The sequence below is a fragment of the Hyperolius riggenbachi genome, chromosome 4, assembly GCF_040937935.1.
Source record: "Hyperolius riggenbachi isolate aHypRig1 chromosome 4, aHypRig1.pri, whole genome shotgun sequence".
In the NCBI taxonomy this organism is placed as follows: domain Eukaryota; kingdom Metazoa; phylum Chordata; class Amphibia; order Anura; family Hyperoliidae; genus Hyperolius; species Hyperolius riggenbachi.
In genome coordinates this window covers 423,016,981-423,031,536 of record NC_090649.1, presented here as the reverse complement: position 1 = coordinate 423,031,536, position 14,556 = coordinate 423,016,981, and the positions used below count along the sequence as shown (strand labels likewise).

Genomic DNA, 14,556 nt, shown 5'->3' with positions numbered 1-14,556 from the left:
CGGTGTAATTTTTCCCGACTTAGACTCCAGGCACCCAAAATTGCTCCAACTCCGACTCCACGACTCCGACTCCACAGCCCTGAGTATTATCACAAATTATCACCTCAAATGTGGAAAATCTTGTATCTGCATGTACCCTAAAATCTGTCCCGTCATATGCAGAGATGCGTCCACGGTAATGAAGTGTTAGTGTTTACCTGAATAAACAGTTAATATTAAAGTGTACCCGAGGCGGTATGTGACAGGATGAGATAAACATGTATGCAGAGTACAAATGATTAATAACCAAGCTATTTTACTTGTTTTATTTTGCTGCGTGAAAGAGTTAATTTTTAGGCATTGATGAGGCAGCTTCTGTCTTGTCAGTACCTTGTTGGAAATATAGTAAACATCACTGATGAGCAAGTTACAGCCATAAAAGTATTCCCGGCAGAATACAACTTCTGAGAGCAGGAGGAGATACAATACATGAATTATTGACCTTTTTCTAACTCTGAGACACTTAAAGCCAATGGGGACCGCTAAATAAAAAAAGAAACCAGATACCTAAGGAGAGGAAAGCTCTGGGTCCTAATCAGCATTCCCTCTCCTCTGCCAATGCCCTCGGTGCAGCACTGGCTCCCCTGTTCAAATCCCCCGCCGCGGGGGACTGTGGAAGGCTTTGGGAGCCGAGTCTTCTCGAAGACAGGTGGCTCCATACTACGCATGCGCAAATAGAGGACGCTCGCGCGTGCACAGTTTGCAGCGGCCCATCTTCGGGAGTACTCGGGCTCCCGAAGACTTTCTGAAGTCACCTTTGCCGGTGGAAGGAGAAGTATTTGACCAATTTAGTCAAATACTGGTCCCGGGGACAACGCTGCACTGCGGGCACTGGGAGAGGAGAAGTAAGGCTCAGTAGGACCTAGAGCCTTCCCTCTCCTTAGGTAAGTATCTGGTTTATTTTTTTTTATGTAGCGGTTCCCATTGGCTTTAATAGGCTGCCACTGATTAAAGACAGTAAAACATTCAACCTATTTTGTAGACGTTTAAAAATAAAATAAAACCACGGTATACTTAAAAAAAGTAATTTTTAGGAGTAGGAACACAAATATAATGGTTTATCTGATCAGTTTATTTTCACCTCAGGTTAACTTTAAATGAGGTAAGGAATGGTGATTGACCTGACTATTCACCTCCGAAACAGAATCTGCATGGCCAGCACAATGCTTTACATGTGATGGTATTCCCTTATGCTAGCTCGGTCTTTGCATAAAAGCAATAGGTCCTTCTCCTCACGTCCTTGACAACAGCACCTTTCCAAACCTTGGCGTTTTCAATACTCTGTATTGAACAAAACTAATGAGACTGTGAAACCAAAGACTGCAGAGTTCATGCCACAATATTAGTGAGGATATGATTTGTTAAACTTCAGTCCTTTGATGAAACACCTCTGCAACAGCAGTGTGTCATCCTATCCTACAATTTCACACATCAGCTGCCCTGGTATCTTTCCCCTGGAGGCCAGTTTCACATTGCACTAATGAGCTGACACCTGTTAGAGTGGAGAAATCTGAACCTTGTTAGCGACTGGGCTCTCTCCAGAGAGTGTTCACAAAGAGCATTGTCATACTCACCTCCAACATGTCTGTAGTGAGAACCCTGGCTGCAGCTGAGATAAAGTCACTGATCAGCATGGTGAACCCGGGCAGGCTGAGGAAGAAGAAGCTGGACGAGCAATTCCTTACAACTGTATTCACGATATCCTGGAACAAAAACAAAACCATTCAGTCTATGGAGAGGACACCTGCTATAGTAAATCATTACACCTATTCGACATTAGCTATTAAATGGCAGTATTCTTAGTATCAACCCAGAAGACTTAAACAGTGCAGTCAGTTCAGTTTTATATTTCTTTAGTTAATAGAAATACTCATTCTATGTACAAATAAAGTGTTATCCAATTCTTTAGCATGATTATTACAATTACATTTAAAGAAGAAAATGTTTACATATAAATATTTGATTTGTCCATAAGGCATGCAGACGCCAAAAGCAAAAACAACTAAGCTGTAGCTGACTTTAACCACTTCAGGACCACAGCCCCCCTCCCAGTGACCAGGCTATTTTTTACAAATTAGGGCTCTGCAGCTTTAATAGCTTGCTGCAGAGCCTTACATGTCAACACACACATAACCTCTCCCCCTGTTCTGCCCACCAACAACAGCTTTCAGTTGGTGGGCTCTGATCGCTGCTGCAGGCGGTTCATTTTTAATTTTATTTTTTTTAATACATTTATTTCTGATTTATTTTAAACCCTCCCTCCCTCCGCCAGCCAATCACAGCGATTGGCTCTCGGACATCAGCCTATGAGAGCCGATCGCTCTCTGTGCCTCCCCAGGGGACAGCTGAGCATCACAGCTGTCCCCAGTACATAGTTGCCGTAGATCGCAGCGCTGTATAATGTAAATAGAAGGAGGTTTCGCCTAGTGGTGATCGCCGCTGGCAGACTGATGACAGTTCAGCTCCGTCATTCAAGTAGCGATCCCCTGCAAACCACGCCCCCAGGACTTAACGCAAATTGGCATCAGGCGGTCCTGGGGGACCCGCTGCGTTCACGCCAATTGGTGTGGGGCGGTTGTTTAGTATTTAAAGAGGAATGGTACTTGAATTGATGTAATGAATAAAATTTCTTAATTTTATTTTTTTACATTCATTTATACATTTAGTCAAGTGTTTTTCCATTGTAAAATATCTCCTCACCCTGATTTACATTCTGAAATTTATCATAGGTGGTGACATCTTTAGTCCTGTCAGGTGCAGCTCTGTGGAATGTTTGTTTACTGGGAGTGCTAAAGCCAGTACAAATAATACCTTGTCTCCAGAATGCTCTGGTAGAATTCCACATAGCTAAACAGCCTAGGCCTGGACATCACTGGGAGGGCGGGCCTACATACCATTATACACTTATGCTAATGAGGTGCTAATAATTATGAGTTGATGGCCGCAAATATTAAAGCAGATGAATGCAGCTTGGTGATGGACCAGTCAAGTGTAACAGTGCAGGGAGGCAGGGAGACTGGGAGTAGCTGCAACAAGGTACGGGAGGGGGCACTAGGAGTGGTGGGTACCTCAGAGAAAACTCAATAGAATGGTACTAATGAACAAGAAATGGCAAGAGAAGTGACCTCCAGATGGGTCCCGCATCAGCCAGGACACTATCTGCACAGCGTTGGTATGTTTTCCCCGTGTCTGTCTGGGTTTCCTCCAGGCTCCCTGGTTTCCTTCCACATCCTAAAAATATACAGATAAGTTAATTTGGTTTCCCCTAAATAGGCCCCAGACTAAAATGGGCATATGACTATGGCAGGGATTAGATTGCGAACCTCTGTGAGGGACAGTTTGGGAGGGTTCACACTTATCCCTGAGATTTTCAGCAACATTTTTATGGACACTATTTACGCTCATATGTGGTTTTATGCACCTTTTTTACGGCAGATGATGAAAGTGAACGGGTAATCACATGCAACGTGCAAATTTATGCTGCGAGAAGTTGGGGGGTTTTTTTGCGCATGCGCAAATTTTAAGCAGGAGTGTGACTCTCCATTAACTTTTAATAGATGTGTAGCAAATGCATTTTTTGCAGATTCAGAAAACACACATTTACAATAAGTGTGAACCCTGTCTTAGTGAAAAGACTATATACTCTGTACAGCTCTGTGGAAGATGTCAGCATTGTATAAATACTAAATAATATGAGTCCCTATAGCTGCTATGGTATGTGGTCTGAGTGTAGATTGCCTTCTTAGAACAGAAGGTATTTGCGATAATTCAGCTTTAAGTAAGTGACTGTGGTCTCCCACAATGCATCACTACTGAATATGCAAATTAACTCTTTATGCCCCTGAAGCCAGGCTTACATCCAGACTCTATGGGATAAAGCTTGGACCAGTACAATAGAATTCTGGATGTAAGCCTGGCTTCAGGGGCATAAAGAGATAATTTGCATATTCAGTAGTGATGCATTGTGGCAGACCACAGTCATTCACTTGAAGCTAAATTATCGCAAATACCTTCTGCCATACTGATTTCCTTTTAAACAATACCAGTTGCCTGCCAGCTCTGCTGATCTATTTGGCTGCAGTAGTGTCTGGATAACATCAGCAACAAGCATGCATCTTGTCAGTTCTGACAATATTGTCAGAAACGCCTGATCTGCATATGCTTGCTTAGGGTCTGTTAAGGGTTAATGGCTGAAAGTATTAAGCCCCATCTACACGATCAGATTCTTTGTACGATTCGATTATGATTCTATTCACGATCCGATAAAATCCGACATGTCCGATCGGGATTCGATTCGATATTGTTTTGCAATGGCAAATCGAATTGAATTGAATCCCGATCAGACATGTCAGATTTAATCGGATTGTAAATAGAATCGTAATCGAATCGCACAAAGAATCGTATCGTGTAGATTGGGCTGTAGAGGAAGAAGATCAGCAGGACTGCCAGGCAACTGGTATTGCTTAACCACTTCAGCCTAACTGGACGAAAATTTTCATCCAGTTAGGTTGCGCGCACTCCCGCGGGTCCCGCGCGCTCCCGCGGGCCCCCCATGCGCGCTCCCGTTGCCGGCCGTTAACCCAGCAATCAATGAAAGGGATTACAAATCCCTTTCACTGATCGGAGCGCCCCCCCCCCCCGGAGAAAAGCCGACAGCGTCTCTTAAGACGCTGCGGCTTTTCTGAGATCAAAAAGTTCCCCGTCATTCATACTTCTTCCTGGGAGCGAGATCGATCGCTCCCAGGACTTTTTGACTGCGGCTATCTTGTGGCCAAATAGCAAACTACACCAAAAAACACTTTGAATTGAATAAATATAATTTAAAACTTTTAAAATCCCGTTTACTTTCCACACCAAAAAATACCCACATACAAGTTTTAATAAAAAATAAAATAAAAAATTACAATAATAAAAAAAAAAAAAAATAATAATTACCTAAGGGTCTGAACTTTTTAAATATTCATGTCAAAGGAGTATATCAATATGATTTATTAAATTATGGGCTTCTAAATAGTGATGGACGCAAATTCCAAATTAAATTTTGGCGCCATACATTGTAATAGGGACATGATTTAACCACTTCAGCACCACAGGGTTTTTTGCTTAAAAACCAGAGCAATTTTCACATTTCAGCGCTCCTCCCATTCATTCACCAATAACTTTATTGCTACTCATCAGATGTAAATGATCTAGATCTTGTTTTTTTTTTTTTTGCCACAAATTATGCTTTGTGAGGGTGATATTTGCTTTTAGTAATTATGTTATTATCTGTGCATTTTAAAGGGAAAAATGAGAAAAAAAAAATACACTATTTCTCCATTTCCATCCACTATAGTTTTCAAATAAACAATGTTACCATAGGTAAAACCCACACATTGTATTTGCTAATTTGTCCTGGTTATCTCAACATTTAAATAATGTTCCTAGTACAATGTATGGCGATAATATATTAGTTTCTGGTTTGTGTTTTTTGTTTTCTCATTGTACTCTATCAGTAATTAAAAGCCCTTATCTTCATGATTAACAGTAATACACTCTCATGGCATACATATTTTAAAAGCTAAGTCTCTAGGGTAACTATGTATTCTCTTTTCAATGCTGTCACTTTTGTTTTTTTTACAAGTATTTATTTAGGGGTATAGAGTACATGAAAATAACAGTTTTATTGCTTTTCATTCAGTTTTCCGGTAAAAAAAAAATCACATGACTTAGCCCTCAGTTGTCAAACAACACAAAATCTATTCTCTCACTTGTCACTGTTAAAATGATACCCTATATACACAATCAGATGGCTTATTGGGCATACAGCACACTGTTTACCACAAGTACGCCTATCTACTCCCCTGAGCTTCAGATGAAGTTTTGTGGGGAGTAGATAAGCGTAGCAAGGGAGGTGAAGTGTTTACATGGTGTAATAAGCGGGACAATTGGTAAATAAAGTACATAGGTTTTAATTATGGTAGCATGTATTCATTTCAAACTATAATGGCCAAAAGCTGGGCAATAATGATTTTTTTCCCATTTCTTTCTTAATATTCCTGTTAAAATGGATTCAGAATAAATTAATTCTCAGCAAAATGTATTACCCACAGAAAGCCTAATTGGTAGAGGAAAAAACAAGATATAGATCAACTCATTGTGATGAGTAGTGCTAAAGTTATTGGCAAATGAATGGGAGGTGAAAGTTGCTCAGATGTAAAAAAAATCTCAACCCTGTAGGGTTAAAAGGAAATAAATATGGAAGCCTTTATAGCCCTTTCGCTTCAGTTGTCCTTTAAAAAGGCAAACTGCACTGAGCGTTGCTTTTTAGTAGGAGGTCTTTTCAGTCTCTTTTAGTCACCTATACTTTCCTAGAAGTTTTGGGTCACCCCGAGCTGCTTGGGTATTCTGTTGTACTGGTCCACTTAAATATATGTGTGTCAGGGTCAAAAAGGGGTAAATGCTGTAATAGTGTAGAGCAGGGATGTCAAACTGGTCCTTCGAGGGCCGAGGTCCTCACGCATTTTTGACACAGCTCAAATGAATTGATGGGTCTGAATCAGGAAAGGTGTGGTCCATCAGGTAGAACACATTCCTCTCTTTCTCAGTCCATCCTAAACACTGGCATGGGTCTGGCCCTCCAGGCTATCCTGTCAGCTGCCTAAACTTGCATGAACTCATGCTGTCTAATGCCAGGAATACATGGTGCGTTTCCACGGTTCGATTAATTTCCGACGTGTCCGATCACCCGCCTGAACAATTCCACGCTATATACCGCGGGCAGGACAATAGAAAAAGATAAGGAAAACGAGCAGAAGATAAGAGAATCGCCCGCAGGGACGAGCGGGAATCGATCCGGCGGCATAATCGAGCCGCGGAAACATCCCGTGTATTCCCGGCATAAGGGCTCTTTTACACTACACGCAAGTTAGATTTCCAATTGTGGTGCGATTTTATCTGTAACTCTGATGTTTGACGCAATTAAAAATAAAGCCCTCATGCTTCTTTTACACTGCAAATCACAATTCCAATTTTCGCTAGATGCTAGCAACGCAAAAAGAAAAAAAAAAAAAAGAACGCTGCATTCAGGTCTTTTTTTAATTGCATCAAAAAACCGAATCACATGTGAAATCGCATCAAAATCAGAAATATGAATCACACATTGTGTAAAAGAGGCGGCATACTGCGGTTTTCTTTTTGTGTTGCTAAAATCCAATGAATATTGCAAATCAGCATCGCAAACCATATTGCAATTGGCAGTGTAAAAGAAGCCTTCACCCCTTCACCCAGGCTTCAAAGTACACACCGCCAATTTTGATTAGCCAATGCAGTATGAGGCACAAAAGATTTTGAATAGTATGAGCAGAATTTGTGTAGGTAAACTCTCACACTACAAGGAGGAGGTCAAATTGGTCAGTGATTGGCCAATTAAAATCAAAAGGTGTGTACCAGGCTTAAAGAGGAACTGTCGCAAAAATCTTAAAATTTAAAACACATACAAATAAAAAGTACATGTCTCCCAGAGTAAAATGAGCCATACATTACTTCCCTCCTATGTTGCTGTCACTTAGGGCCCATTTCCACTATGGCGAATCTGCATGCGTTTTCTGTATGCAGATTCGCTTAACCAATACAAGTTAATTAGCCTGTTTCCACTTGTCAGGGAAAACAACGTTTTCTGCACAGCAGAGCCATCAGAATTCACACACTGCGAGGAGGTGTGTGATTCGCATAAAATGTAATTGAAGGGAAATTCGCATGCGTTCTCGCTATGTGAATTTCCCATGCGAATTTGCGTACATTTTCGCATAAAATCAATGTAAAAGCACACAGGCACTGACATGGTTAAATTTGCATACTTACTAACATACGCGAAAACGTACGCAAATTCACGGTAAAATTCGTGTACAAATGTGCATCCGCATGCAAATTCGTTTTCACGGTTTCCACAATGAATTCGCACTGCACAAGTGGAAACGGGTACTTACAGTATGTAGTAGAAATCTGACATTACTGACAGGTTGTGGGTTGGTCCATCTCTTCATAAGGGATTCTCAGCATGGCCTTTATTCTTTATAAAGACATTCCCCGAAAAAGAGTTATACAAAGATGCTGGCCAGCCTCCCTGCTCGCCGCACACTATTTTGGCAATTGGACGGAGCAACCTATGAGAAGATGGGCTAGTCCAAATTCTGTCTTTAATGTCAGATTTCTACTACTTACTGAAAGTGACAGCAACATACGAGAAAAGTAAATTATGGCTCATTTAACTCCGGAAGAAACATACTTCTTATTTGTATATGTTAAAATGTATTTTAACTTTTAAGATTTTCGCTACAGAGGTCCGTTAAGGCTATATGAGAAGAATGAAAGTGCACTAGATTCCTCTATTTTCAATCAGATCTGGCAATTATTTCATGCCTGTGGGTGTTCTCAGACTACACCAGACAACAGAGCAGACGGTCCTGTAGCAGCTATGAGCCACCAAACTCAGGTTTGCATATTTATTTCTGTGTGTGTCTATTTATTACAGAGAGACAGCAGCCATTCTACTGCCGCAGACATTCTTCAGGGACCTTGTGGTATTTGATGGCTACGTTACTGGGATCTCATTAGTACTGGTTGCCCAAATACATTCTCTATTTACTCTCTAAAATAAAAGTACAACGGAACAGGGGCAGTAGCACTTTTGTGGCTGCAGAAAGTGTATTAGATTTTTTTGCAGGCGACACCCATGTCCCCTTCTGTCTGAAAGCAAACTTGCAGAGATGAAATGTACAATCTTATTCCTGACATCTCGACAGATTGTGTTTTCACTGGACAAACACACTGCTCTAATGCTTCTTTCAGGTTAATGTGTAAACTGGTTTTAATCACTTCCTTTGATACATTTTTATGTCAATATCAGTCCGAGTAAACATTCTGAGAGTGAGCAGATGGATGCTGGGCCTCATAAAAAGTGTGCTGGAGCTCTGTGAGAGAGGAACAAAAGACCCACCTTCTTCATAATTAAGGGGCTGATTATTGCTGAGGGCTCCCCACAACACACCTGTAATTACTGACACAGCTAGGTATTGTGCTGGGCCCTCATCTGTGGGTTTCAGGCAGCAACCTATCCGCAGCAGCAGATGGGAGTGCGCTTCTGTTGACATATGCTACAATAAAAGGCTTGGAACAAACCTGGCTAAAGGAGGTGACAGAATGTAGCATATCTCAAGCTTAATAACTCAAACAGCTCTGCTGTTAAGTTTGCGGTGCTGGCTTTTACATCCATCTGCTGCGCTGGGGAAAAAAATAATAATAACAACCTGTTGAACCCATTAAGCAATAAGGGACTGGTAAAGGATACTACACCATTTTTTTCTAAAATGGCTCCACACATAAGCTCAGCAGAGCTGCAGCCCTTTCTGTGGAAGAAAATGAACACGCCAAGCTTATAAAGCATGGCAGAAATGTAAAATACAGCTGTCCCCAGGAAATAAAAGGAAGCAGTAAGCGGTTTGTGAACACGTGTTCCTTCTTTTCCAAGGCTCTATTGGAGCTGCAAGCTCTTGAACTCTTGATGTGCAGTTTGAACATTCAGCTAGAAGACTCTCAATGTAAGGAAGACAGGAACATACACACTAAACTCCAGCCCTCAGAGAGCACCACATACACCATCATGTAAAAAACTTCCAAAGTAAACTATGGTGGGCTAGAGTGCTTTCAATCACTATTATTTTTTAAAAAAAGTCAACCAGGATGTTTTACAGGATTCAGCAAGCAGTAAGCTGGTCAGGACTTTGCTTAAAGTGGTCTGAAAGCCAGCATTTCGACTTTGCTCTAAAAGATTCCTCACAGCTTGAAAACTACTATCCCAGAAATGTTTATTAGCAGAACATCACTGAAATGGTTAAACAAAGCACTTTGTCCTGCTATTCAGCTTCAAATCTGCATCCAAACTGGAGATAACAGTATCTTTATTTACATTCCAATGTTGATAGATGTGTGTAAACACAGTTTACCAAGTGAAAAGGAGCTCTCTGTGAAGCTCTCTGTGCTTCAAGCACACAAACAGCTCAGAACAGCTAATTAGAAGAGGTTAATATATAATAGAATGCAATGGCAGGTTTTAGGGCAAGATAAACTACACTTTGGAAACTTGTTATGTCGGAGTTTCAGACCACTTTAACTTCATGTAAAAACAGTTACCTAGAGCCAGGGGCGTAATTAGAAGGAAGCAGTCCCTTTGACCGCAGGGGGGCCCCAACTACTACACTTCCTCCGATAAAGGGGTCCATCCTTTAGATCAGGTGTTTTGTGGCTACACTTGTTATAGGTGTGAAGATCCTGATAGCCACACTTGTTTTACAACCCTTGTGAGATGGGCCCCCAGGCTGTGAGGGTCACCAGGGGTAGGCAAGGGAAAGGGTGCGAACACTGAGGGGGACCCCATCAAAGTTTTGCTGGAGGACCCCATGATTTGTAGTTATGCCCGTCTAGAATGCTCTGTTTTGTGGCATTTATTAGTAACGACCCACATGGCTATTACCAGAGTGGAGGCAAGCAAAGGAGCCTAATGATAGTACAACGCTACGTGTATGCTGGTATTTTCAATCAGATTATTCAGATCGCAATATAAAAATAGAAAAGCTGGTAGGCCCAATCAATTCTGAATGATCGCATTATCGATTGTTTGCTCAAAGAACTGGTTGATGGGCATGGCTGATTTTGTGTCATACATATGATCATAATTTGATTTGATATTGGATACAATTCAAAGATTCTTTCGCTCTGAATGATCTGATTAAAAAATACAATTGTTGAGTAAAAATAGCACTGCTAATGGGCACTATAAGATGTGGGAGAAAAGAGGACAGAGACCAATTCAGCTACATCCTATGGCTGGCCAAGAGCAGGACAATCTTTTTTAAAAGTGTACCAGAGGGGTCATGTGACATGATGAGATAAACATGTGCATGCACAGTGCAAAACATCAACAACCAGGCTGCTTTGATTTTTTTTTTTTATATCTTACTACCTGAGTTAATTTTCAGGCATGCAAGTGACAGCTTCTGTTTTGTTACCTTGTCGGAAATATAGTACACCTCACTTATAAGCAAATTACAGCCATACATTTTTTACTGGCAGAATACAACTTCTGAGGGCAGTGGAAAGATACTGCCACTGAGCAGAGACAGTAACACATTCAATCTACTTTGTAAATGTTGAACCACTTCCCCTCCCCCAGCACGAGTATCTGCGTCCATGCTTTACCTTGCAGAGACGTATATACTCCTCCCTTGCCGTCGTGCACTCCTGCTCGCTCCCACCCTTGTTCTCGCCGCCAATTGGTTAGAGGGGGATCAAGTCATTAATCCAATTCATTAATCCAAGTCCCCATGTGAATGATCGCTGCTGATCAATGAGATGCCGCGTCATTCACAAAAACAGAAAGCAATGTGGCCACGCATTGTTGGAATGCACGAGGACATCTTGTGGCCAAATAGTAAATTTACACCTACATACATTTTTTTTAAATAAAAAGTACCACATTTACATTTAAAATTAAATCTTTCCCTTTCACACTCTCCCATAGCAACCAGTTTTGGGGTTTTTTAGGGGACTGAACTTTTTTTTTAATATGCATGTCAACAGGGTATATTATTGTTGGTTTTTTTAAATCATGGGCTTGTAAATAGTGGTGGATGCAAAATTGAAAAAAATGCACATTCCCAAATAAAATATTGGTGCCATATATTGTACTAGGGAAACATTTTAAACGTTGCAATAACCGGGTCAAATGGGTAAATAAAATGTGCAGGTTGTATCCACAGTAGAACATTTTAGTTTAAAACTACAATGGACGAAAACTGAGAATTAATTTTTTCCAGTTTTTTCTTATTATTACCATTACAATGCAGTTAAAATAAAAGAATCCTTAGCAAGAAGTACTACCCAAAGAAAGCCTAATTGGTGGCAAAAAAAACCCAAACAAGATTGTTTCATTGTGATAAGTAGTAATAAAGTTATAGGTGAATGAATGGAAGGAGTGCTATTGCTCTGGTTTTGAAGGGGAAAAACCTTTAGGGGCCGTTTCCACTAGTGCGGTGCGATTCCGTTGTGGAAAATGCGAAAAAGAATTTGCATGCGGATGTGAAATCGTACGCATTTGTATGCAAATTTTGCAGCAAAAACGTGATAAAATTTGCATCTGTTTGTAAGTATGAAATTTAACCATGTCAGTGCATGTGTGTTTTTACATTGATTTTAAGCGAAAACATATGCAAGTTCGCATGGAAAATTCGCATAGAGAAAAACGCAGGCGAATTTCCAATGAAATACATTACAGGCAAATCGTACACTAGCCTTGCGGTGTGCGAATTCTGATGGCTCTGCTGTGCAGATTTTTCTGCACAGTCCAACGCACAGAATTTCTGACAAGTGGAAACAGGCCCATTGATTTATATTGGTTATGCGATTCTGCATGCAGAAAACGCATGCAGATTCGCTCTAGTGGAAACGGGCACTTAGAGGTGAAGTGGGTAAAAATAAAATTAAACCATATGATATCTAAAAAAGTAATTTTTAGGCATAGGAGGATAAACACAATTGTTTATTCCATCAGTTTATTTTCACCTCGGGTTCATATTCAATTCCCTTTAGTTGAGGGAACCCGATAAAATGGCAATACAATTATAATTTTTTTCTAGTGAATAGTTTAATTACTATAAATCCTCCAGTGCTGAACTGAGGAAAACGATAATTAGCCGAGTTGGAATAACTGCAGTTGTACTCTGTGTATGCAAAGCTAGTCACTATTTACTGGTATTATAATTTTATAAATACATATATTTAAGAGGAGTGATTGAAAACTATGTAACGGAAGTGATGATTAGTCAGCATGTTTAGATCAGAGCCCAGTGTGTGGCTGCATAAGCTGAAATCCTGTGAAGTCAGCACACGGGAGAGCGATGTAAAGTATAGTAATTTCATCTGTCACATGTATAGTAAACAACGCCGAACCACAAGGGACCAAAAATCAAGGATGTGGATTGACAGTCTCACAAAGAAGGAAAATATTTTTATTTTCCAGGTTTTTTTCTTTTTTTTAAAGAGACTTAAGTCTCGTTTTTTTAACCATTTTTTTATTTAATCCTGTTAAGCATCATAATGCAAGTAAATTCGCTGCATAAGTGTCTGTATAAAACGAGGGTTAGAAAGCATAGAAATAGCACAGCAAAGTTCCTGGGCTCTGGAGCTTCTATTTCCGCATAGAGGCAGAGCTGTGCGCTGTAGCTTTGCCTCTACTCCAGTTAATCTCTGCAGACTGCAGCCTCTCCCCGCCCCTCTCTTCTTTCACTAAAAGGGGCGGGGAGAGGCGGCGATCAGCGGAGACTGACTGGAATGGAGGCAGAGCTACAGCACAAAGCTCTGCCTCACCAGGGCAGCAGAATCTGCGACCTGCATAGTCGTGGAACTTTGCAGGTCGATTTCTCTGCCTTAAAACGCTTGTTTTGCTGCGGGAATGTGGAGAATTTACTTGGATTATTATGCTTAACAGGATTAAATAAAAAAAAAAAACTGGTAAAAAACGAGACTTCAGAGCCTCTTTAAGTACAGTGAGGTTAAAGAAGACTGTTGAAAAATAGAAATGTTTTAATTTTGTATTTTCTATGTGAGGCTAGACCGGCATATCCCCATATCTAATGATCAGTCAATACGTATTGATGTAAAGGGTTAATTATTTTTCACACTTTCAACCCTTTACTTATCGCTTATAACTCAGGCAATGCTTTTGTGTATGGATGAATACTGTAAAGATTGTTTGCAGGAGCATTTGCCAATACCTCTCTCGCTTGTGTGTATAGGAGTACATGAGAATCGTTTGTTAAGTTGATAGATTTTTAAGGTTCTGATGTACTGTAATCACTTCCTGCTTTAAAGTGAACCAGAGATGAAAATAAACTAAAGAGATAAACAATTGGAACTGCCCTTCTACTCCTAAAAATGACTCTTTTAGATATCTCAAGGTTTTATTTTATGTATAAACATATACAAAGCAGATTTAATGTTTTATAGTCTCTGCTCAATTGCAGTGTCTCAAGAGCACCAGAGTGAGAATACATGAAATGGATCTGGGTAATCATATTTATCTAGATTTATTGAGTGGTAAATTTATTATATTATTGACTACCCTATTTTTGGTTTTCAACAAGAGTTTACTGAAATATTTTGATATAATGCAGAATTGCTGAAGATGCAGCCAGTGCCAATGACAGTGTGACAGTATAAAGGTTACATGCTTCACCAGATCATGAAAACAAAGCATGGGTTAAAGAGACTATTTATGTTAGCTCTTATTTATGTTAAGGATCTATGCCCGACCTAAAACGTCGCTATCCCGCGGCTGAACGAGGGTTTTTATCACCCTCAAATCCCCAGGGCAAAAACGGGGGAGCATTTCCTGGAGGAGGCAGAGCTTTCTGCAGTAGCTCTGCCTCTCCTCGTATCAATCCCCGCTGATAACCACCTCTCCCCGCCCCTCTCAGTCTTCTT

General features: G+C 40.5%; 1 protein-coding gene across 3 annotated transcripts in view; it reads right to left on the bottom strand.

Moving 5' to 3' along the window:
* Positions 1 to 14,556, bottom strand: part of RALGAPA2 (Ral GTPase activating protein catalytic subunit alpha 2) — a 493,961-nt gene that overhangs the window by 250,952 nt on the left and 228,453 nt on the right. For all 3 annotated transcript variants that reach the window (XM_068232435.1, XM_068232436.1, XM_068232437.1), the window contains one exon: positions 1,614 to 1,742. In XM_068232435.1, coding sequence (XP_068088536.1) covers positions 1,614 to 1,742 — 129 coding nt within the window. The remainder of the gene's footprint in view (positions 1 to 1,613; positions 1,743 to 14,556) is intronic.